At 62.0% G+C, this 23,968-nt stretch overlaps 1 protein-coding gene across 1 annotated transcript; it reads left to right on the forward strand.

Annotated features, from left to right (window-relative positions):
• Positions 1-1,583: 1,583 nt before the first annotated feature.
• PPP1R9B (protein phosphatase 1 regulatory subunit 9B) lies at positions 1,584-17,127 on the forward strand. The gene is made up of 10 exons (XM_042914543.1): positions 1,584-3,447; positions 7,222-7,354; positions 8,632-8,752; positions 10,665-10,769; positions 12,066-12,201; positions 12,827-12,979; positions 13,103-13,156; positions 14,633-14,862; positions 15,231-15,327; positions 15,515-17,127. Exons 1-10 carry the CDS (start codon positions 2,065-2,067, stop codon positions 15,566-15,568), a joined length of 2,466 nt encoding a protein of 821 aa, XP_042770477.1. The 5' UTR covers positions 1,584-2,064; the 3' UTR covers positions 15,569-17,127.
• The last annotated feature ends 6,841 nt before the right edge of the window (positions 17,128-23,968 follow it).

Raw genomic sequence — 23,968 nt, forward strand, 5'->3', positions numbered from 1 at the left:
GGTTCCTGCTTGGAGCCCAAATCTTCCCTCTCCCTTAGCCTCTGGATCCAGTCCTGTGGTTCCTGGCCCCTCCCTGTCCCAATATTCAGGATTCCCAGGCAGCTTCCCACACCCCATCCCCCATGCTCCTTTGCACGTGTTAACCGGCTTATATCCCCGCAAAACCCACACACACCCCTACAGTGGAGGGGTGGGAGGATCCCCTACAACAGCCCTTCTAGGCGAGCTGGAGAGAGAGTGGGAGATTGGGAAGAAGAGGAAGAGGATGGAAGAGAAGAGGGCGGGGGAGGAGGCAGAGACCGCAGGAAGGCCTTAGATGCAGGAAGCAGCTGGGAGTGGGGGGAGGCTTTGTGCCTGAGTCGTTCCCTGGGTCCTAGGGTCCACACTGTTCAGCATTTTCTGGGATCTGTGGAGTGAGGCAGCGCATCTGGACCTGTCATGGTCTATTGGGTGGACATTTACTCCCAGCCCTGGCAGCTGGGGATGCGTAAAGGGCAACCCAGGCTCCTTGTTGTATATGTGGGGTTGGGGAGAGCATCAGAACAACTTTCTGGGTTGCCGGGACAGGGGATGTGCAGATCACTACCATATTTCTCCCTGCCTCCCTAACACACACTTGCACACAGTGGCCAGGATCCTTTAGATCAGAGACCCAAGCTAGACCTCTCACTGCTGAAACTTTGGCCCCAGGCCTCCAGAATTCCTCCTCCCAAACTCCTTCTTGTTTGAGAGGCAAGAGTGCCCTAGCAGGGGCTTGAAGACACGGATTCCGCCCCCTCTCTTGCAGCCTGGGTGCTGGGCAGGCTGACACCCCTTTCAGACTTCCAAAGGGCAAAGGCCAGCTTTGGGCTGCCACCTGGGCCATGAGGACCATTTCCTTTCTCCTTTCCTCCTCCACCACAAAGCCAGCAACACTGGACCCAGCTTTCACACCTGAGAGAGCGCAAACGGTTCTACACGAGAATTTGTGAAAATGCAGATTCCTGCGCCGGCCTCTGAGATTCTGTTTCACAAAGTTTGGAGGAGGGCCCAAAAATCTGAATTAAAAAAAAAGAAAAAATTTAAGTGCCCATAGATTTTGATGCTGATGGTCTTGAACCATACTGGGGAACTCCAAGGACCATGAAGGATCCTTTGCCCCGCCCCACTAATCTCCCCTCACGTTTGGAATGGAGAGGGGACCGCACAGAGACCACTGGGGCTGGATTGCCTCCCCGCACCCAATATTTGGTGGGGTTGTGCTTCTGAGGGTCGTGCTAAGCCGCAATCAGAGGCTGGGATGGAAGGGCCGGAGAGGACAGGCCGAGAACTGGGGTCAGCGTCAGGCGGTCGGCGAGGGACCGGCAGGGGAGGGGATACGTTCGGGAGGAGGGGAAGGGGAGGGCTCACAGACTCCGGCCCCGGAAATCCGATCCCTTTAGGACCCAGAGGTGCCAGTCCCCCAGCGGCGGCGGCGAGAAGGGCAGCCGCTCGGTCTCGGGCAGCCGCCGCTCGGGCAGAGCCAGAGAAAGACCGAGGCTCGGGGCGCGGGGGGGAGGGAGGGAGGGAGGGTGGCGCGGCGGCGGAGCGGCCCGGGCCGGCCGAGCAGCCATGGGCGCCGGGGTGCCGGGCCCCCCGAGAGCCGAGGCCCCCGGCCGGGGTGGGGGACGCCCGGGCTGCCAGCCCCGCTGACACCGCCTCGGACGATGTGAGCCGGCGCCTCCGCCGCTGCTTCGCGGGCAGGGCGCGCGGTCCCACCGGCCCCGGCCGCCGCTTTTCTAATTTGGGTGGAGGCGACCGTAGCAGGCCGCTCTCTCGGGCTTTGAAAGAGGGGCTGGCTGTCTGTGGCAGCTGGATTGGGGGAGGCGACCCACACAGGGTGCTCGGAGATTTTTTTTTTCCTTTTTTTTTTTTTCTTCAAGCGGGGTTAACTGTTTTTGGCAGCTTGGTTTGGGGGGAGCCTAAAAAAGGCCTTCCGGGGTTTCTTTTCTCGGGGGGGAGGGGGGCGGTGGTCCCGACTTGGCCAGCCGCCTGTTGGAGGGGGGGAGCGGGAAGCGAGGGGATGCGCCCCCGTCTCCCCCCACCATGATGAAGACGGAGCCGCGGGGGCCCGGGGGTCCCCTCCGGAGCGCCTCCCCGCACCGCAGCGCCTACGAGGCGGGCATCCAGGCGCTGAAGCCGCCGGACGCGCCCGGGCCCGACGAGGCACCCAAGGCGGCCCACCACAAGAAATATGGCTCCAACGTCCACCGCATCAAAAGTATGTTCCTGCAGATGGGCACGACGGCGGGGCCGCCGGGCGAGGCGGGCGGCGGCGCGGGCCCCACCGAGGCCCCGCGGGCGCCCGAGCGCGGCGTGCGCCTGTCGCTGCCGCGGGCCAGCAGCCTGAACGAGAACGTGGACCACAGCGCCCTGCTCAAGCTGGGCACCAGCGTGTCGGAGCGCGTGAGCCGCTTCGACTCCAAGCCCGCGCCCTCGGCGCAGCCCGCGCCGCCGCCGCACCCGCCGTCCCGGCTGCAGGAGACGCGGAAGCTGTTCGAACGGAGCGTCCCGGCGGCCGCGGGCGGCGACAAGGAGGCCGTGGCGCGGCGGCTGCTGAGGCAGGAGCGCGCCGGCCTGCAGGACCGGAAGCTGGACGTCGTGGTGCGCTTCAACGGCAGCACCGAGGCGCTGGACAAGCTGGACGCCGACGCCGTGTCGCCGACGGTCAGCCAGCTCAGCGCCGTTTTCGAGAAGGCCGACTCGAGGACCGGCCTCCACCGTGGGCCCGGGCTCCCCAGGGCCGCGGCCGCCGGGGTTCCCCAGGTCAACTCGAAGCTGGTCAGTAAGCGGTCCCGGGTGTTCCAGCAGCCGCCGCCGCCGCCGCCGCCCGCCCCGTCGGGGGATGCACCGGCCGAGAAGGAACGCGGCCCTGGAGGGCAGCAGCCTCCGCAGCACCGAGTGGCCCCTGCCCGGCCGCCCCCCAAGCCCCGGGAGGTGCGCAAGATTAAGCCCGTGGAGGTGGAGGAGAGCGGGGAGTCGGAGGCCGAGGCGGCGCCCGGGGAGGTGATTCAGGCGGAGGTGACGGTCCACGCGGCCCTGGAGAATGGCAGCACCTTGGCAACCACAGCCAGCCCCGCGCCCGAGGAGCAGAAGAAGGCCCAGGCGGCCCCGGAGGAGGCCGCGGCGACCGTGGCTGCGCCTGAAAGAGGGGTGGGCAACGGCCGGGCCCCGGACGTGGCCCCCGAGGAGGCGGATGAGTCCAAGAAGGAGGACTTCTCGGAGGCAGACTTGGTGGACGTGAGCGCCTACAGTGGGCTGGGGGAGGACTCTGGGGGCAGTGCCCTGGAGGAGGACGACGAAGAAGACGAGGAGGATGGGGAGCCCCCTTACGAGCCCGAGTCGGGGTGCGTGGAGATCCCGGGGCTCTCGGAAGAAGAGGACCCGGCCCCGAGCCGGAAGATCCATTTCAGCACGGCGCCCATCCAAGTAAGTGAGCCCCCCTCCCGCCCCCGCGCCGCCCCTGCCACGTGCACGCCGTCGCCCCCGCCTCGCCAAGCCGGGTTTGGCAGGCTGAGTCAGCCCCTGCCACCCAGCCCCCTTCCCAGAAGTTACCACCCTGAGGGGGGCGTGGGGGAGTTCCAGCTGTTTGTCAGAGGGGCACGATTTTCAGGCCTGAGACAGGGCGGCCTGCCCCGACCTGCCCTCAGGTTCCTCTGCCTGCTACCTCGCCCAGGCTCCGCCGCACCCGCATCCTGGGACACCTGCTTTCCCTTCCTCTCCCAGACACGCTTCCTCCGGAGGCTGCCTGAGGCTGGGACTTGGGTGGTGGGGAGGTGTGCGTCTGTGTGTGTGTCCTCAGGAGACCCTCCCCACATCGGTCCTTACTCCACTCTGGGCGGGAGAGGTGGGGGGAGCTTAGAAACACCCCCCCCCACCCCCACTTTTCCCCTATAGAGGAGGGAGGAGCCAAGAACTTCCTAAAACGAAGGTGTAGGGGACCGCAGCCCTTCATCCTGTCTGTAGCCCCCACCCCAAGTTTGCAGAAGTGAAAGAGGGAAGCAGGTCTATGAGGGTGAGCTGGGCCGGGCCCATGTGACTGGGGGTGGGGGAAAGGCCTGGCGCTGGGGCCCTGTTTCCTGGGGTCGGTGCTGGGCCATCTGGGGAGGTGGAGGTGTTGGGCTCCACAGGGAGCAGGCACCTTGCCTGGCCCATGAGGGGGCTGGGCCTTGGACTGGGCACGAAGAGAGGGGGTGGGGCTGGGAAAGCCCCCAGGATGCCTGGCAGCTGCCCACATGCCTTTGCTCTTGGCTGCTCAGTAGGACAGACTCTCATGGCCTTGGCAAACTCCCAGTGCTCTTGCCACATTCTTTGGGTGCCCTAAAAGAGGGATGGGAGCTGCCCCTTTTGGGGGTCTCAGTCCACCCCCCCCCACTTCCCCACCATCGCTCTTGGTGATTGATTTGTGGCTTGTGCCAGTGCCCTGAGCTCCTCAGAACAGTGCCGACGGGGTCTGGGTAGGGGGACATCCCTGGGAAGAATTAAGAGTCCCAGGTCACCACCCCCCACTTCCTGCCACCCTCCAATCTTGGCTAGCACATCCAGTCTAGATGGCCCTTTCTCACCACCCCAGGCTCAGCTGTGCCCAGCACCAGGTCTGCTGCAGGGGAGTGTCCGGGCCCCTGGACTCTCCTAGGCCTGGACCCTGCCTTTACCCCTCCCCTGCCAAACCCTCATCTGTTTGCTTGAAGTTTCCATAACTGCTCTTGGACACTGAAGCTGCCCAGGTTCCCTCCCACCCCTCCTAACGACGGCTGCCCCTCTCCCACCTCCCCGCTCCCACCCCAGCGGAGGCCTGAAAGGTGCCACTCCAGCCACGCCATCCCTCCCCCATCTGGGGCTGCGACCTTACGTGTCCTTTCCCAGCCCTCCCCCTCCTGAGGGCGACAGGATCCTGGATGGTCTGGAAGGAAGATTATGGTGTTTCTTGGGACCCGAGGAGGAGGTGGGGACCACGGAGGGAGTCAGGACCCTCCCATCCCCAACCAGTTCTCTGAGTGGCCTGATCCCTTCAGAGGTGGAGTTTGGTTTTTCAGTCCTGGGCCTCTGACTGTCTATATTTGACACCTTACCCTGATTTTTGGGTAAAAAATAGCGCATGATTTGGAGCAGTGTTTCCCGACTCCCTGGTGACCGTCGCTCGCAGGAGTGTGGGAGCCAGTGGTCTGTGGTGCTGCCTTGGTATGTGTGACTTTTGACCTTGCTGGGGATTTCCTCCTCCCCACCCTGGGCAGTGGGTCCCTGTTTTTCCCCTTTCCCTGCCCCCACTCTGCATTGACACTGATTGGAGGGTCTTGTGTCCTACCGATGACCCGGTTGTTGCCTCTACGGAGGCTTCTGCTGAGGACAGAGAGCCCGATTCCACATGCTCGGTTGGGGGCGGGGGACTGGGCCTTCTGATAGGCTCGGCACATCTTGGTGGGCAATGTGAGAGGGGGCCTGGGGCCTGGGGTGAGGGTCAAGGGACTCGTGCAAAAGTGGGCCAAAGCCGATTTGCGAGGCCCCGGGGGCATGAGTGCAACGGGGACAAAGTCACAGGTGACCCACCTGCCAGGGCCCACCGGGAGGAGTCTCATCCTGCCCGGCCACTGGCCAACCCGAGTGACCTTAGCGGCAGACCTGGCATCTTATTCTATCTGCAGACTGGGTGGCCCCTCCCTCCAGGGGGCTTGGAGGCCAGCGGCCAGATGTCAGGGGGCCACTGCACAATTGACGATGAGCTTTAAGGGCCTGAGCTCGAGTTTCTCTGATGCAGCGAAATCGAGGGGAGTGAGTTAAGTGACCACATAGGCCCCTCCCAGCTGCACTTCTAATCCTATGAAACCCCACCGTGGGAGCGAGGCTCCGGTGGGGAGTGGAGGATGACACCGAGCGAGCCCGAACAAAGGCTGGGACACAAGTCTACTGCCCGCCAGGGTGCCCCTGGGCCTGCTCCTGGAGGAGAGAGGGCCCCGGCAGGGGCCTCGGGGGACACGGTGCTCCACTCCAGCTGCTCAGGCCTCAGGCCCAGCCGTCAGATAGAGCTGCTCCCACCCTTCCTCGCCCCCGCTTAGCTCCAAGTGGTGCCAACCTGTCGCTGCAGGCAACGAAGCATGAACGCGTCATGGTACCCCAAATGGTGCTCATTAACCTCCCACTGGGGGTACCCCCGCCTGGACCCAGAATTAGGCACTCCCACAGAGCCCCTGCCCTAGCTTCTCTGTTCTCTGGGGGAGGGTCGGAATTCTCCTTCTCACAGAGAGCCACAGGAAGGAGACAGCAGAGGGTACAGGGGCCGACAAGGTAGGGCTGGCCTTGGGGCCTCCCTGCAGGCTGGGCTCACTGTGGACCACGTCAGAGGGGCTGCTGCCTGCCCGGGCTCCTTGCTGTCACCAGGACCCCGAGCCTCTGGCCTGGGCCTCCTAGTGCACTGGGGATAAGGGGGACGCCTCAGAGCTGCTTCTCTGGAGGGAAACTGAGGCCTGGCCATGCAGGCAAGGCCACGTGGGCCTGGCGTTCTTCCCCTCACCCTCCCTACCTCCCGTCACCTGAGGGGCACCTCAAGTAGAGTGCTGGCCTTTCTCCATGGGGCTGGGGTGATCCTGCCTGCCTCTCTCCCCCACCCCAGCCTCAACTTCAAGTTCAGGTCAGCTGGGGCCTAGGGTCCTGGGTGCCTCTCTGTCCCATTCTCTCCTCCTCCCTCCCCTCTCCCTGCGTCTCACACCCGCTCCCCCCTCTCTCCCCATCTGGCATCCTCCCGGATCTTCTCCATTCTTACTCCCCTCCTCCGCTTCCCCTCTGCTCCTGCTCAGCCTGTTCTTTCGACTCTCCCGGACTCTCCCGCCGCCGTCTGTGTCTGCCCCTGTCTGGCTCTCTGGGTCCTCCTATGTCTCTTTCTGCCCCAGTCTGTTGGTCTGCCTCTGACCTGGACACCTGGCTTCCTGAGTCTGACGGTTTCTCCAGGGTTGCCCTTCCTTTCCTTCCACAGCAGCCATGCTCATGCCCAGCTGGGGCTGCAGGAGAGAGTGACGGTGCGGATGGGGCGACGACATCCCTTTGTCTCTCGCCCTGTGGACTGAAGCGCTAGCAGGCCCTTCCCTCCGAGCTGGGGTCATCTTGGGGCTGGGGGAGGCCTGGAGCAGGCCAACGGGTGGCCTCAGCCGGCCCTGGCGGCCTCTCCGCACCAGCTCTGCCCTTGCCCTCTGACGAGCGGCCTCTCTGCAGGTGTTCAGTACCTACTCCAACGAGGACTACGACCGGCGCAACGAGGACGTGGATCCCATGGCCGCCTCCGCTGAGTACGAGCTAGAGAAGCGGGTAGAGAGGCTGGAGCTGTTCCCTGTGGAGCTGGAGAAGGGTGAGACACGGCCGCGGGGTGGGGGTGGGGGGTCTCTCCTCTGGCGCCAGCTCTGCCCTGGGCCCTGGCGTGGGGTGGGGGGGGGGGTGCTTCCTTGGGGACTTTGGTGTCTACCCTGCCTGGGCCCCTGCCAGCGCCCCCAGCCACACGGACTCCATTGCGGCCAGAGCTCCCACCACCGACCCTGTCCTGCCCCACTCTGTGCTCACTCAGCCCAGCTGCCAGGTCCCCGGGGGGCGCTGGGGGCTGGGCTCTGGGCTCTGTGTGGGCCTCGCGCTGGTGGGAAGCCAGCACTGATGGGACACTCCCAGCCAACTGTGTCCTCACAGGCTGTCATGGGTGCTGGGCAGGGATGGGAGGGGCTGCCGTAACAGCATGTAGGCTCAGGTCAGTGGGGTCCCCGAGGAAGGAATGCTTGCATTGAGTTCTGAAGGTGGAGGTTGGGGGGGGGGGGTGGAACTCAGGAGAGGTTGCGGGAAAGAGAAAAGAGAGACTCGGCTAGATTTTGATCACGAGGGCAAGGGGGGTATGTGGGGCCTCGTAGACCACGTGGAGGACAGGTGGTCCCCGTGGATGGACCGGGAAACCGTGGCAGGGCATGGGAAAGGTATTTTAGAAAGACCACCGCAGGCTGTGCTGTGGGGAGAAGGGTCATAAGTGGATGGGGAGAGACCACAGTGGTGTGGACCAGACGATGGCTGTGTGGGAAGTGGGTGCACTGGAGAGATCCTTGCGAGGCAGAATCTGCAGGATCTGGAGGCTATTTGGCCCGGGCTGAGGCCGTGATGGGGGAGGGAGGAATCCAGGTGACTCCCAGGCCCCAGGAGGGAGTGGCAGACGGGAAGAGCCTGTTTGTGGGGGAAGATAAGAGTTTGGATGTCAGAGGCCCGTGAGACAGGAGGGGGGCAGCTGCGCCCATCCCTCTGCACCCCTCATCTGCGTGCAGAGTCGTCTCTGGCCCACCCCCCCGGGCCACCCTCGGCCTGCCCTGCTGCCCAGTGGTTCTTGGGGGTGGAGAGCACAGAGCAGGGAGTGACCCACGAGCCTCCTGGTTGGCTTGACAAAGAGAGGGGAGAGAACGGTGTCCCTTCCCCAGTTGCGGACATCCCCTGAGTGCGGGGCCTGCTGCTCGAGGTCGGGCTGTGCCCTGGGGTGAGGTTGGAGATTGGGGTGGGGGGGACATCTCTCTCTCTCTGTCCCCCTGCAAGCCCTGGCTGGAACGCCTCACCCCACCCCCACCTCCCAACACCAGCCTCTCACGACTTTTTGCTCCACAGACTCTGAGGGCCTGGGCATCAGCATCATCGGTATGGGGGCCGGGGCGGACATGGGCCTGGAGAAGCTGGGCATCTTCGTGAAGACCGTGACCGAGGGTGGTGCAGCCCATCGGGACGGCAGGTACCGCCTCCCCCTCCCCCACTGGCTGCCAGCCGCGGGGCGGGCCACTGTCTGTGTGGGGCTCAGGTATTCCTGGAGCCTTATCGTGCTTGGTGCTGGTCCAGGGGGTACAGCGCCGAACACAACTGATGGGACCCCTGCCCTCAAGGCACTTACATTCTTTGGAGGGGGGCTGCGCGGAGGCATCGCACGTCCTGGCTTTCGGTGTGTGTTGGGCTGCGGTAGGGAGAGCACAGGCGTGGAGGTTGTGTTCCTGGCGGAGACCTCTGAGCTTTTTGATTTTCACTTAGCAAATACCGAGTCTCTGGCTCTGTGGGCGGGGCTGGAGCCAGCCCTGGGGAGTCAGTGATGAGGGCCTTGCCCTCAAGAAGCATGTGGTATGTTGAGGCAGACGGGCATCCAAGTGGACGCACAGAAACCACGGGAAAAGTAGCACAGGGGTGCCACGAAGGCATCAAAAGGAGGACTTGTTCTCTCTGGCTCGCAGGGAAGGCTTCCTGGAGGAAGTGACGTTGGAGCTGAGACCTGAAGGATGAGCAGGAGTTAGCCAGGCTGAGGGAGTAGAATGTGCGGCAGGTTCCAGGAAGGGGACTGAAAGCAGGCGGGTGTGGCGGGAGCATAGCAAGCAAGGGGGATCCAGGTGCATGGTGTGGCTAGAAAGACTGGTGGGCCGTGCCTGGAGGGGAGGCGCTCCTTGTGTGCGTGCGTGTGCATGTGTGCGCATGGGTGCTCTGCTTGGCGTCTGAGGCTGGAGGGGTCAGAAGGTTCAGGGAGGGCCTCCTGGAGCCCCAGGCGGCCCAGTGACCCCACTGTGGGCCCCTCCACTGTGTGTGTGTATCGCAGGGGGGAAGTGGGACGGGCTTTAGGGCGTCCCCGGGGTTGTCGGAAGCTGGAGGTTGATAATCAGGGGTGCCTTGTGGTGGTACCTCCCAACCCGGACCCCCTCGGTGTGACAGAGGTGAATGGGTGTCCCTGTGAGGGCCGGGTGACTTGGGGTCATGTTGCTGGAGCTTGGGTTGCCTCATTCAGGGTGCTGCTGCCTGCTGTGGCCCTGGGGGCTCGGGGGGCAGACAAAAGGAAGGTGACGGCCTCCGCCCTTTCCCTTACCCCCTCATTTGAATTTCCAGAGCCTTCCCTGGTGGTGGTGATGTGGGAAGTGTGCGCCCATGTTGAGAGTGTGGCCACACCTGGGGCGTGCGGGGGTGAGCTCTTCACAATAGGCCATTTCCTCCATTTCCGCATAGGAGGCCGGGGAGAAGGCCTGGAGCTTGCAGGGAGGTGGGAGTGGAGGAAGGAGGTGGCCAAGGGTCCCGCCAGTCCCTTCGTCCCCCTCGGCAGGCTGGGCCGGACACCCCGGTCTCTCTCCTTGTGCCGAGAAGCAGGGCCCCTCGTGCCACACTGAGGACGTGGTGGGGGCTGTGTCCCTGTATGAGGGTGCCGTGAGCCTACGGGCCAGCACGTGAGCGCCGCAGTTTGCTCCGCTACGTGGGTCCCGGGCATTTGGGAGCCACTCGGCAGACCCGGGTCTGTAGACGTGGACTTAGAAGCGGACCGTGTGTCGCCTGTGCTTCGGGCCCCCGCCGGCGTCCATGGTGGTAACGAACTCTGGATGCTCTATACCCACTCTGTCGGGTGTGACGGAGGAGGGACAGGGGTGTGATTGTCGCAGGACGTGTGCCTGCCACCACTCCTGGTCCTGCGTGCCCGTGTCTGCTTTGCCTGCCCGGGTCTCCCTGCCCGCTGGTGAGTCTGGGGCGATACGGGATGCTCTGGCCTCATGCGTTTTATCCAAGTAGACAAAGTACCAGGGCCCAGCGGGGACTGAGCCTCGAGTTTCGGATGGGAGGGGGACCGCCTCTACCTCAGCTCCGGTTCCCCGGTGACCCCCGCTGACCAGTGTGGCCTCTCCCAGGATCCAAGTGAATGATCTCCTTGTGGAGGTGGATGGCACGAGTCTGGTGGGAGTGACCCAGAGCTTTGCAGCCTCCGTGCTCCGGAACACCAAGGGTCGAGTGCGGTAAGGGCCCGGAGCAGGGGGGGCTGGGTGGGGTGGGAGCGGACAGGAGGTTTGGCCCTCATCCCGGCACTCAGCCCACCTGGCCGTACCCAGGTAAGGTCTGGGCAGCCCCCCTTATTTTTTTTTTTTTTGAATTAAAGTTTATTTTTATTTATTTTGAGAGCGAGAGAGCAAGCGGGGGAGGGACAGAGAGAAAGAATCCCAAGCAGGCTCTGCCCTGTCCGTGCAGAGCCCGACGTAGGGCTCGAACTCACGGACCCTGAGATCGTGACCTGAGCCGACTCCAAGAGTCAGATGATTAACCGACCGACCGAGCCACTGGGCGGCTCACCACACAGAGGAGCTTTCATGGCCTCCCTCCCCGGAGGAATTGCTGTGCCCGTATCCCTACCCTACGCCTGCCGTCCTCTCCCAAGCCCCTGAGTACTGCTGGCCACCCGCACAGGCTTCAAGGCCCATGGCCCGCTGCACCTCCAAACTGGCCTCTTGGACTTATTCTTCCCCTGCTTGTCCGTGACTAACTCACCAAAGAACCAAGATGTGCAGGGAGAATGCCATCCAAATTGGGAGTCTCCCCCACCGGGCACCCACCTACCGCATCCTTCTCTCTCACCCACTGTGTAATCCTGGCCGACTCTCCTCCCCGGGCCTGTCGGTGAAGGGAGCTGGGCTAGGAGCTCCTTACGTCCCTCTCTGGCATAACATTCGGGGACCACTCCCTGCCCCCTCCAAGAGGGGCACTGCCCCCAGGAAAGGGTGGTGGACAGAAACAGGATGTGGGTGGCCACGGAGAGGAGGGGCTGGTGCCTGGAAGTTCCACTACTTCCTCTCCATCCCAGTCTCCACTCACCATCGTCCCGCCCCTTCCTGAAGCTTGGGGGCTTGGAGCTCACACAAGGCACACCCCCACAGCCCCAGGGCAGGGGAGTGGGGAAGCCGGCTGCTGGGATGGGTCAGGGCCCCGATTTCTCCCCCAGTGGTGGAGGAAGAGCGCCCTGCCCAGGCGGCTTCTGAACTCCTGTCCCCTGCAGCCCAGCAGGGGGTTTGGCTGACATCACCCCTCCCCCAAAACTGGCCGTGAGGGTTAGCGGGCCTTCTGCCTCTCTGGGGAAGGAAACCCAAGAAGGGCCCCCAGCTCCCCCATTCATTATTAACACTCCACGGCCTCTGGACTCAACCCTCTCATTTCACCTCCCTTGGGAGGGTCCGGGGGCGGAGGTGGTGCGCCAGCGGGGAGGATGGTGGCATCACCCAGTCAAAGACAGAGGCGAAGGCATGACGCTAGTGCCCCTGCAGATTTATGATTGGCCGGGAGCGACCAGGCGAGCAGAGTGAGGTGGCCCAGCTAATTCAGCAGACCCTGGAACAGGAGCGATGGCAGCGGGAGATGATGGAGCAGAGATACGCCCAGTACGGGGAGGACGATGAGGAGGTAGGGACTGCCGGCCCGGCCGGTGGCATCATCGCCCCCTGGTGGCTGGATGGAGCATTACAACCATCCTCTGTCCCTGCTTTCCCAGGCCTTGTGAAGAAGGCGGGTGCACACCAGTCCCTATCCTGGGGGAGTCCCCACACTGAGGGAGGACATGCAGACCCTTCCTTCAAAGAACACTTAGTCTTCTGGAAGGGGTCACACTTTCTGTCTTCAGAGACCCTTCCTGCTCCTACAAGGAAAACACAGTTCCCTCAAAGAGTCCCTACTCTGAGGGGAAGGCATACATAGCCTCTACCCTCAGGGGACCTAATCTAAGGAAGGAGAAGGGGCTCCAGACCTCAGGGGACCCGTGGCGTGAAGGGAAAAGCACAGGCTGTTTCTTCAGGGGTCCCAGTCTTACAGGGGAACTACCTGGGCCTTCAGGGGACTCCCCAGGCTGCTGGGGGCAGATGCAAACCACGCCCACTGGCGTAGCCCCAGTCTGATGGGGGAGGCATGAACCACACCCCCGGGTAGCCCCCCAGTCTGACTTGGGCAGACCGTTGCCAGTCTAAGCCCCGCTCATCAGAGCTGAGGGAAGCCGGGGTGGACAGGGTGTGCAGTCGCCTCTCTCCCTTCGCAGACAGGAGAATATGCCACCGACGAGGATGAGGAGCTGAGCCCCACGTTCCCAGGGGGCGAGATGGCCATCGAGGTGTTCGAGCTGGCGGAAAACGAGGACGCCTTGTCCCCCGTGGACATGGAGCCCGAGAAGCTGGTGCACAAGTTCAAGGAGGTGGGAAGAGGAGGGGGGGGGGGCGGTCCCTGGGCTGGTGGCGGGCAAAGGCAGGCCATTATCCCTCCCAACAGCACGGCCAACTCCAGCCGGAGCTGAGCGTCTGCCTCTCTGCCCCCACAGCTCCAGATCAAGCACGCTGTGACTGAGGCAGAGATCCAGCAGCTAAAAAGGAAGGTAAGAGCATGGCAGGGGGAGTGGGGTCACTCACCGAGATCTCTAGGGACGCCCACTCGGTGTGGACATCGAGACACTGGACTCGGGCTTCACGTGACCGTATACGCAGGTGCGTCAGCCTGCATAGGTACACCCTCGGCATCCGTCTGCCGAGACACAGAGGCACGACCCTCCCTCGGGAAGAGGGTCACAGGACGCGTGCATTCTCGCAGAGGGGCTGATGTTGGAGGCTGGCAAGCCAATTAGAGGCCCTGGTGGTGTCCTTGGGGGCGTGGTGACCAGGGCTGCCCAGAGTGCCAGCAGAGGATATGGATAGGAAGGACGGGTTGGGGCTGCATTTCTGAGGTGGAGATGATGGGCCACACCCCATGCAGAGCATGAAAGCGAGTCAAAGGTCTGTTCGTGCTTTCAATCTGTAAAAGCCTATAAGGCACCTTCTAAGTGCCCAGCACTGTTCCGGTCCCCGTGGTGGGCAGAAGCAGATTTGATGCCTGCCCTTGTGCACAGTGACGTCTGTGTCCTTACCAACTGACACGGGGCTCTGTAGGAGGAGAGTACAGGGGTGCCGAGCACCTAGAGCAGGGGAACCTGATCCAGCCCGAGTGTGTGTAGGGGGGGGTGGGTGCGGGGGGCAGAGCTGTTGGAGGGAATCACAGGAGACTTCTCTGGGGAAGTGACACATTGAGCAGAGAGCCGACGAGTAAGCTAGGGGGAGATAATGGGGCAAGGGGGAGAGGAGGTGGGGGGGGGCATTCTAGGCACAGGGAACGGCACTGGCGAGGGCCCTGTGGCAAGAGGGAATGTGGCAAGTCTGAGGATCTCCAAGAAGGCCCATGCGGCTGGGGTACGGACAGCAGGTGGCGTTTGCCACCAGCAAGGCTGGAGGGGGAGGCAGGGGCTTGAGGCTGAGCGCTGGAGTGGCAGTGAGACCGCGGAAAGGAGGACTAGATTTGTGCGGGTGGGGTGACTGTGAGAAGCAGGAGACAAGGTGGCAGAGGAGCCGGGATTGTTCAGGAAGCCACTGAAGCAGGGACTGGTCATCAGGGCCAGAGCTGTGGAGGGGACAGAGGGCAATGGCGACCCTCACCTGCCCTGCTCTTTTACACCTACCCTCTTCCTGTGGCCCTGTGAGCTTGGCAAGGCAGGAAGCAGTCCCATTTCACAGATGGGAGGCCGGAGGCTTAAGACAGAAGTTGCCTTGCCGCAGGTCATAGAGCTGGTCAGTGACTGACCCGGGCCTCTGGCCCGCGAGGTGCATGCACGGCGCAGGGGCCCTGGTTGGGGGCTCTGAGGCTGAGCTCCCGCCTCTCCCCACTCCAGGCTCTGGTTCTCAGGCTGGGCCAAGGAGAGTTACTAGTTGGGGGGCAGCGGGCTCCACACCTGCAGGCATCCTCCAGAGACTGGCCCCGGGGCCAGGATGGGGGCGCTCCTCGGCTGCCTCTGGCCCGCGCCAATCCATGGCTGCTCCTTCCTCAGCTACAGAGCCTGGAGCAGGAGAAGGGGCGGTGGCGGGTGGAGAAGGCCCAGCTGGAGCAGAGCGTGGAGGAGAACAAGGAGCGCATGGAGAAGCTGGAGGGCTACTGGGGGGAGGCCCAGAGCCTGTGCCAGGCTGTGGACGAGCACCTGCGGGAGACCCAGGCCCAGTACCAGGCCCTGGAGCGCAAGTACAGCAAGGCCAAACGCCTCATCAAAGACTACCAGCAGAAGTACGTGGCCGGGGCACTAGGAGCAGGGGGTGGGGGTGGGGGGCGGGTCCTGGCCCAGGGTGGACTGAGAGAGGCCTCTGGTGGTAGAACCTCCCCACCGCCACCTGAGTAGAGAGGCAAAGAGCACAGAAGTTGGAGGGCGCCCTGGTGAGGGTGCCTGAGCCCAGGATGACTGGCCACCGGGGCCAGCACAGGCCCCAGAAGCTTTGGAAAGACCTGGGGCCTCCCGACCTAAGAACAGGGGGAGAGAGAGAGAGAGCGAGAGCTGCTCAGGTGGGGCTAAGGACAGGGCTGAGGGCCCTGAGACTCCTTGGATGGCAGTCAGACCACACACCCTCACCCATGGGCTGCCCCCTGCTGACCCCTAGGGAGATCGAGTTCCTGAAAAAGGAGACCGCACAGCGCCGGGTTCTGGAAGAGTCAGAGCTGGCTAGGAAGGAGGAAATGGACAAGCTCCTGGACAAGGTAGGCCCAGGGGTGCGCTGGGGGAGGGGACAGCAGGTAGACCCCTCCTCTCAGGCTCCCTGTAGATCCTGGAGGGAGACAGAGAGAGTCGTGTTGCTGGCTCGGGGTCCTGCCACCACCAGGGTGGGCAGAGGGGCAGGGCCTGTGCCTGGTATCAGGCCTGACCCCTCTCCCTTTTGTTTGCCAGATCTCAGAACTGGAAGGGAACCTGCAATCACTGAGGAATTCCAACTCTACTTAACAGGAATCACTCCTTGACGGGACAATAATTAATCCCCTCCCATTGTCCTCCCTCCCCTGTCCTCAATACTTCACCCCGCCCCCTACCAGCCTGGGGACAGGTGCCCCGACTCCCCCACCCTCCGCCCCACCTCCCCCAGCTTCAGGGACCAGAGGGCCTGGGCAGACAGAGGTGGCTGGAAGAACGGCCTCCTGCTCGCCCTGCGGGGCTGAGGCACGGAGGCCCAGGGATGCCGAGGGTTTGGCCTGGGTGGTGGATGGACACAAGGACCTGCAGACCATACTGCCAGACTTTACAACCTCCAGCCTTTGTCTCTGGACTGGAATGGGGCTGGGGGCTCTCCCAGCATCTCACCACCTGGAGGCTGCTCCCTGCCCACGGGGCTCCTACGTGGCCCCTGGGCCTCTTGACTTGAGATTCTACCTTCTTGGCCCCTTTCCCCATCCCCCATCATTGTGCTGTCTCTGTTGCATTCTGACCCTCCTGCTGGGAGGGGTTGCCTCCACGCCTCCTCCTCCCATCCTGGTCCCTCCTCCCAGGAGGGACAGAGTCCACCCTGGAGCCTGGAGGCTGGGATTGGGCCTGCACTGATTTCTCATGCATCCTTCGGGAAAAGGGGAGAGTCCAGGACACCTGGTCCCCAGCTCCCCCTTCCCTGGGGCAGCAGCCCTCAATTTTTCCTTGTGCCTCCCGACCCCCAGGTGCCAAATAGCCATAACCTCCTCCTGGAACTGTTCTGTGGCCTCTCTGGGCTCCGAGTTTCCTGGCCGAGCCTGGGAATGCCGGGGAGGAGAGGTCAGTTTAGGGGGCCTGGCTGCAGCTTAGGCAAGGCAAACATTTCCCACCCACCCACCAGAGAGCCAGGCCCTGCCCTGCCCAGGGCCACACCTGGAAGCCTTGTACTAACATCGCAAATTCCGCCTCGCTCCACCCACGCCCACAGTTTTCCAATGTTTTGACCGGAGGGCAAAATTTTACTACTACTCATCTTTTTGGAGACCAGGGCTGCCCTGCTGGCAGCCTGCTTTCTAAGTGAAATCCACTCCGTTTCCCCACTCTAACCCCAAATTGGGGATTGGACCAAGGGAGGTGAGACCCACCCCCACCCCCACCCCCAGGTCCCCTCCCCTTTTCAGGATCCACCTCTCATTCTGCCTCTTCCTCATGCCCCTGCCCCAGACTGGATTTTTGTTCATTTTTTAAAAACAGACAACCCCCATCACATCCGTTTGGGCTTCTCGACCCCTGTAAATAGACCACGCCATCGATCAGTATTTCTCGCCCCCCACCCCCCACCCCTTGCCCCCAGACGTGCCCCTACCCCCTGAAAGAGCTGGCTGTCTCAGTGCCCAGACCTACGCACTTCTCCTTCGCCCCGGCAGATGGAGTGGGCGGGGCCGCGGGGCGCTTCCGGTTTCTCCAACCGGCACCGCCCCCGCCCCGCCCCCCCGCAGGACTGCGTCTCTGTATATAATATATATATGTATGTATTGTTCCCGGTTTTGTACGGACCATGCCCTCTGTCAAGTCGCCCCCATAAAAGCAGCCCCCAGAGCCTCGCTGACTGGTATCTTGTTTCGTGGGGGAGGGACAGGGTTGTCGGTCTGTGCCCCGTGGTCCCCTCCTACCCGTGCTGCCTCTGACCGTGAGGCTCCTTCTACAGAGATCCCATATATTCCCGCTTCCAGCAAATTCCTTGTCACCATTTCCTCCATCGGCACCCATACATTTTTACCCATTTCTCCTGGTCAGGCCTGGGGTTTCCAGAGAGTTCCTTAGGCCTATCGCATTTCCTCTTTTTAGGAGCCTTCTGAGTTCAGAGAATGGGTTAGATATGATATGGTCAGGCGAGGCGCAGGTCCCTCCCCTGAGAAGTCTAACCTGCTGGGGATACCCAGTCCCTACTCTCACAAGGCACCTTACCTGAGGTACCTGAAGGATCAAAGGTTTCCTAGAGGTGGGAGGGGACATGGCAGAGCAGTTTTGTCCCCCCGGGTGCTAGAAAATTTAAGTCGTTCTAGCCCCCAGCTCTGTGCCAACGTGTCTGATTGCTATAGAATGGGTCTGGCAGTCCAGATACCAGGGTTCTAGGATGAGATTTGGTGAAGTCCCAGAGAGTGGAGAGAGCAGGGGGGAGTAGGGCCAAGGCTGGGGTAGTCCCCAACACCAGCCTTAGCCTTGGTGTGGGCGCTGGTGCGTGTATATGTGAGAGAACAGAAGCACGAGGCACTTGTTGTGCTCAGTGGCCTGGCCCCCAAGGGGATTCTCATGTTCCCCTTTGCCTGAAGGAATGAAGTCCCAACATCAGGGCCCTTTAAGGTCACTTTGATGGGTCCCTGACAACACCCAAGATGACTGACCTCTACCAGAACCCCTGGTGGCAGTCAGCACCTGAGGCAGGCACTCCCTTGTGGAGGGTTTTGTCACACAAGTCTCATGTCAAGCCAAATTCTGGCTTCCCACTCCTTCCTCTCAAAAATCCTAGTTCTACACTTCAGGACCATAGAGCACCCATCCAGCCTGCCACCCACCTGGAGGGTACTTAGAAACCTGGGGATGGTGACCATGCCTCTCAAGTCATCTTCTCCAGGTAGATCATCCTTGGAGGATCCTTAGAATACTTCCGGGAAGAAAGATCCAGGTGCCCAAATCCCAAGATCAGAGACCACCAGACCACAAGGCCACAGGTCATGGCTCCAGAGATAGAGGTCACTGAGGCCCTGCTCAGGGAACCTAGCCAAGAAATCCCAAGAAGTGAAGTGGCCGGACCAACACGGGTGGGAAGGCAGACATGGGGTTGTGACACCTTCTGCTGGTCTGACTGGGGCTACGTGTATATGGTGGGCTCCCGGTGCCCCCATCTGTCCTGTGCATTGTGTGAGGGTCCTGCACACTGCATGTTCCAAAAGGTGGGCCAAGTGGTTCCCCATGTCTAAGCCTTGAGTGTGTCGTATGGCTGGGGATGTTATGTGTGGCTTTGCTTTGAGTCTCTCAGCCCTAAGGTGTGACATAACCATGACGTATGTCCATGTTTGGGGCTATGTCAAGTGGCTATGGGCAGGTCTATGTGAGGCTTGTTACCACGGCCCTGCTCTATCGCCTGCTTGAGCAGGATGCCACAACCCCAACACTTGCCATAGTGGAGGGAAATCAAACGAAGGGCGTTTTCTGAACTCCCAGAAGGTTAGGCATCACTAGAAACAGGGCTCCTTCCAGGTCCTATGGCCTAGCAGACACCCTCTCCCGCAGAACCCGCACCCCTCAACACTGGTGTTCCACACCCATGATGTCCCCACTCCCTACAGGGCCTATGTAATCAGCTCCTCACTCCACCCTATCACCCAGACCTCACCAGATGCCTGAAAGTCATGTCCTCTTTAAAGATCCCAGACTCAGCCCTGTAGGGTGTCACCCAGAGTCTCCAGCCCCCTCCTCCGCTCCCCACAGTCTAGCCAACACTCCATGCCTGCCAGCAGATTCCAAAGACAGACCCAGAGATCCCTAAAATGCCCACAGATTTCCTAGGACAACTTCAGCCTTAAGGCTTATTAATTCTGTCCTCACCCACAACCCTCAGGCCATCCGAGCTCAACATGCCATTTCCCACAGCCCCTCAGAGACCTGTGACTACAGATACTCCAGCCGGCCATTGGAGAACTCTATCCCTACAGGCTGCACAGTTCCCCCTTGAGCTCCGGACCCCCTATTTGCTCTGGAAGAAGCCACTTTCATTCTTCAAAGTCTCTGTTTCCCCCCTCTTAAAACGGGGGTAATAGAAACAACTACCTCATGGGTTTATTGTAAGGGTGACATTAACTAGCAGGGAAAAACGTGCTTAGTACAGCGCCCGGCTCCTACGCCATCACAGTATGGTAGCTAGCTGTTGACTATTACGCTATTTCCCCCCGGGGCTGGCCTGCCACCAACTCCAGCTCACTGCTCCAAGTGTGATCTCATCCCTGCCCCCACCCCCCACCCCTGACTCCGGGACTCGAACCTCAAACCAGGCCTCCTTCTCCTTCAGTGGCCAGTGGTCCCCCAAAGCTGGCCAATTTCTTTCATTCTCTATCCCGAACAGTTCTCAGCTTGACCTGTGATCTTCAGGCCTCCTGCCCTCACCTCTCGGCCTCACCAGGGCTCTCCCTGCCTCCAGCTGGCTTCTCCAATCCGCTCTGCACAGGGGAGCCAAAGGGTGCTTCCTAAAAGGCAAATCTGAGCCCCTCATTCCTCTGTTACTGCCCCCCCCCATGGCTCCCCGTTTAAACTTCAAGCACTCCCTCTGCACCTTTGCAGCCTCACTCCTCTTCCTTTTTTAGCCCGCCACCCCCTAGCCCCACTAGCACTCCTACCCTGTGCTGCCCGGCAGGGGTAGCCAACACAACACCTCCACCTGGAAGCCTGCCGGATCGCCACCACCTCCACCCTCACCCACCCCCGGGCCTGGCCTGCGTCCTCCAGTGCGCACTCGCGGCGCTGAAGTGTCCTCTATGAACCGGGGCTCACGGCACCCGGGCTCGTCTGTCCCCCTGACAACGCCGCGAGCCCCGACGGGCCGGGGCCCTGGTGGTTCCGTTCCCTTGGCGCCCAAAGTTGCTCGGTGGACGTCGGTTGAATGGATGAATCGGGAGCCCTCACAGACCTCGCCGAGGAGGCGGAAGCCCCGTGGGTCTAGAGGCGGGGCCGCTCTCCCACCCGCCCTCCCCTCCCCGCCGGACTTCCGAGGCCCCACGAGTAGCTGCAACTCGGAATCCCCTCGCCCGACCACCGCGCGGGGCCTCCGCCTCCCTCCCGTCCTGCCGCCTCCGCCCCCTCTCGCTCCCTCCCTCCCTCCCTCCCTCCTGCTCTTTGTCTCCGGGCGTCCGCCTCCCCGCCACACGCCCCCCGCACCGCCCCTTCCCGGGAGACCCCAGCGGACCCCCGCGGACGCGACGCGACGCGTGTCGGCCTGCCCGGCGGGGGGCCTGCATCCGGCGGGGCCCGGCGGGCGGCGGGCGGGGAGGTGGTTCCCTCCGTCCCTCCCTTCTCTCTCTCTCTCTCTCTCTCTCTCTCTCTCTCTCTCGCTCTCTCTCTCTCACACACACACACACACGCACACACACACGCGCGCACACACGCGCACACGCATACACGCGCGCGCGCACGGAGCATCCTCCCGTCAGGGCTCCGGTCCAGCCCCGCCCGCGCCTCCCGCTCCCCGCAAACCCTCTCCTCGTCTCCCGCTCCCCCCATCGCCTCCGGCTCCGGGACTCTCCGCGCCCGCCCCTCTCCCGGGATGGAGCGGCTCGAGCCCGCCCGCAGCCCCCCGCGGCCGGGGTGACGGTCCCCCGCCCCTCCCCGCCTGGCCCGCGCCCGGAGGACCATGGGCCCGAGGGGCTCCCGCGGCGCCGGACGCTGAAGATGACTGATGCTGGAGGTGAGGACCCCGACGCGGACCGGGAAGCAGAGCGGGGGTCACTGGGGATCGCGGCGGGACCCCGAGTGGGGTCGGATAGGGCCTTTCTTCCCCAGCCCTGGGGGGCCGCGCGGAGCTGGGGTGCTGGGGCTGTCGGGGGGGGAGGGGGCGGAGATGGGATTTGTGTCCCTAATCCTCTCCCTCCCGGAGAAATTAATTTTAAAAAACTGGTGGGGGGGGAGGGGGAGAGGGCTTAACTCCTTCCTGCTCGGCGTGGAGTGGGACGGCTGGACCGGAGAGAAACTAGCCGCCCGGCCCCGACCGGGAGTGCGGTAGGTGCCCTGGCCTCCGCGGTGCTGGGAGCGCGCTCCGACTCGCCCGCCGCCCGCCGCCGCAGCCGGGGCCTAGGGGAGGGGGCGCCGCTTTCTCCGGCTCCCCATTGCCCGCACCCCCACCTCCAACCTCCCCTCCCGGCCTTTCCTTCCCAGCCGTTCCCAGTCGCACTTCTGCCTTAGTCTTTCTCCTCTTCCCGGGCCCCTTTCCCGCTGGGGCCCGCCCCTCTCCCGACAGCCACCCCTTGGGTCTCTCCTTGCAGCCCTTCCTGGGGCCTCACTCCCGGCCCAGGGAGCCCGTCTCCACCACTGCTTCCCCGGCCCCACTCCTCTCTTCCCAGCTCTTTCTTCCTCCGCTCTGCAGCTCTGTGGACTGACTCTCCATCAACCTGTCTGCCCCTGTTCCTACTTCCCACTTCCCTCCTGGGCTCGTGCCCCTTTCTCTTTCTCCTTCCCGGGCTCCCAGAAAGCCTCCCTTACTCCCAGAGAAGAGTCAAAGGTCATGGGTGCTGCTCCCCTGGGAACTGGAAGCTTTGGGAAGAAGGAGTGGCCTCGTAGCACCAGTCCCCAGCCTGTGCCCCGTTTCATTTCCACCTTGTGGCAGTTGCTGGTTGAAATTGCGCATATGAGAGTGTGTGTGTGTGTGTGTGTGTGTGTGTGTGTGTAGGAGTGTGAAGGGGGGGTGGTTTTCCAAAGCTCAGTTCTGGTGAGAGGGGTCTGGTGACCTCTTGGATGGCCTGCTTCCCAGAGTTCCCCACGGGTCGCCCCATACACACCCCAGGGAGTTAGTTGTTGAGGGGAGGGAAGGAAAGCCGTTTGTGCTGAATCAGGATGGACGAGGCACAGGGTGAACTGGAAGGCCCGGCCTACCCCAGAGGGTGCCTGAAAGAGGGCTCCATCCACAAGAGGGTCTCCACCCAGGACTGGGACTTGTAGTGCAGAACACGGGTCATCTCCATTCTCAGCTCGTCTAAGAGAGGAGGCACCGCTGCTGACCTCAGAGGGCCTCCATTCTGATGGGAGAGGCAGTTCTTCTCTTCAGAGAGTCCCTAATGGGATGGGGAATACCCTCCCCTCTCCTCAGGGAGCTCCCATCTGATGCAGGGGAGCCATGACCTATTTAGGGAATCAGTGAAGTATGAAAAATCCCCCATTTCCCAGTGGTTGGGGAAGGGCGGATTTAGAAATTATGTGGACAAATGGGAGGAAGGAGGGCTGTCTAAGACAGCTTTCTGAAGGAGGGGTCGGCCGGGTCTTGGGCAGATGAGGCTTTGTGATTGAATGAGGGAATTGTGCTCATTCTTAGGGGCAGCCTTGCTTCCAAGACGGCCCTTCAGGCAGGAAGAGGGGTTCTAGAATTTCTTTGCTATTGGCACCCAGAGGTCAAGAATGGCACGAGAGTTCTTGCAGGACCCCTTCTCATACCTCACTTCCTGCTTTCAGCCCCAAGCAGGGGAGCTAGGGGTGGAGGTGGTTTAGAAGTTTCTCCCATCCTAGACAGTGTGGACCAGCTTCCCTTCCACGACGTCTCTCCCTTCTTCCAGCAGGGGCCTTTCCTCAATCGCACCCTCCCAAACTGCAAATCGTCACCCAGGATGGGGCTGAGGAGCAGGAGACAGGTTGAGGTTGAATTCTGCCTCTTATCCCCTGCATCTGAGTTTTGCCGTGTGTATAGTGGGGATACTAAGAATCTCAAGCCTGGACAGCTCCCAGCGAGATGGTGTCTATGTAGTAACAGAAGAGGAAAGTTGGAAAAGACTCCAGCAAGCATGAGGCCAAGCTTCCCCATACCTGTCAAATGCATTTCTAGCCCAATGCCCTGCACTGCTCACGGGACCTGAGTGTTAGCAGTAACTGGAGATCGTTTTCCAGCCCTGCAGTGTGCCCCTGCCCCTGAGCGTCCTCTCTCTCTCACCCTGTCTGGTATTCCCCTTCCCCTCTAACACCCAGGCCTTGGTTTAGGGCTGCTGCTATCCTGCGTCTGCTCAGGAGCCTGCCCACATAGTTTCAGATGCATTGTACATCCTGCTTCCCCACCTGCCTCCCTTCTTGCTTCCCCCACCCCCCACAAAGCAAAACAAAACCAAACCCCTACCCATCACGCTTCCTCCCGGAACATACTTGATGTATCACAGAGATTTGGCTGTCCACTGTTCTGCTGTGAGTACTCCCCATACCCTTCTGCATCTGTGAGTCTGTCTGGAACTGTGAGAACTGTGAGTTTGTCAAGAACAGTGGCCCTGCTGATGGTGCCAGCTTCCTGAACAGCTCATGTTCAGGAAGGCAGGTGGTGAGCACACCAGGGGTGGGGGACGGGGGGTGAAGTAGGACTGGGTGATAGATGGGAAGACAGATGGATGGATAGTATGAACTAATGGGTGCAGAGATAGTATGAGCAAATGGATGCAGGGATGGATGGATGGATGGATGGATGGATGGATGGATGGTGGATGGGTGAATGAATGAGTGGATAGATGGTGGATGGGCGAATGAATGGATGGATGGTGGATGGGTGAATGAATGGATGGTTGGTGCATGGCTGGATGAATGGATGGATGGATGGTGGATGGGCAAATGAATGGTTGGATGGTGGATGGGCGAATGAATGGTTGGATGGTGGATGGGCGAATGAATGGATGCTTGGTGGATGGGTGAATGGATGGATGGTGGATGGGT

This window comes from Panthera leo, chromosome E1, assembly GCF_018350215.1.
Source record: "Panthera leo isolate Ple1 chromosome E1, P.leo_Ple1_pat1.1, whole genome shotgun sequence".
Classification (NCBI taxonomy): domain Eukaryota; kingdom Metazoa; phylum Chordata; class Mammalia; order Carnivora; family Felidae; genus Panthera; species Panthera leo.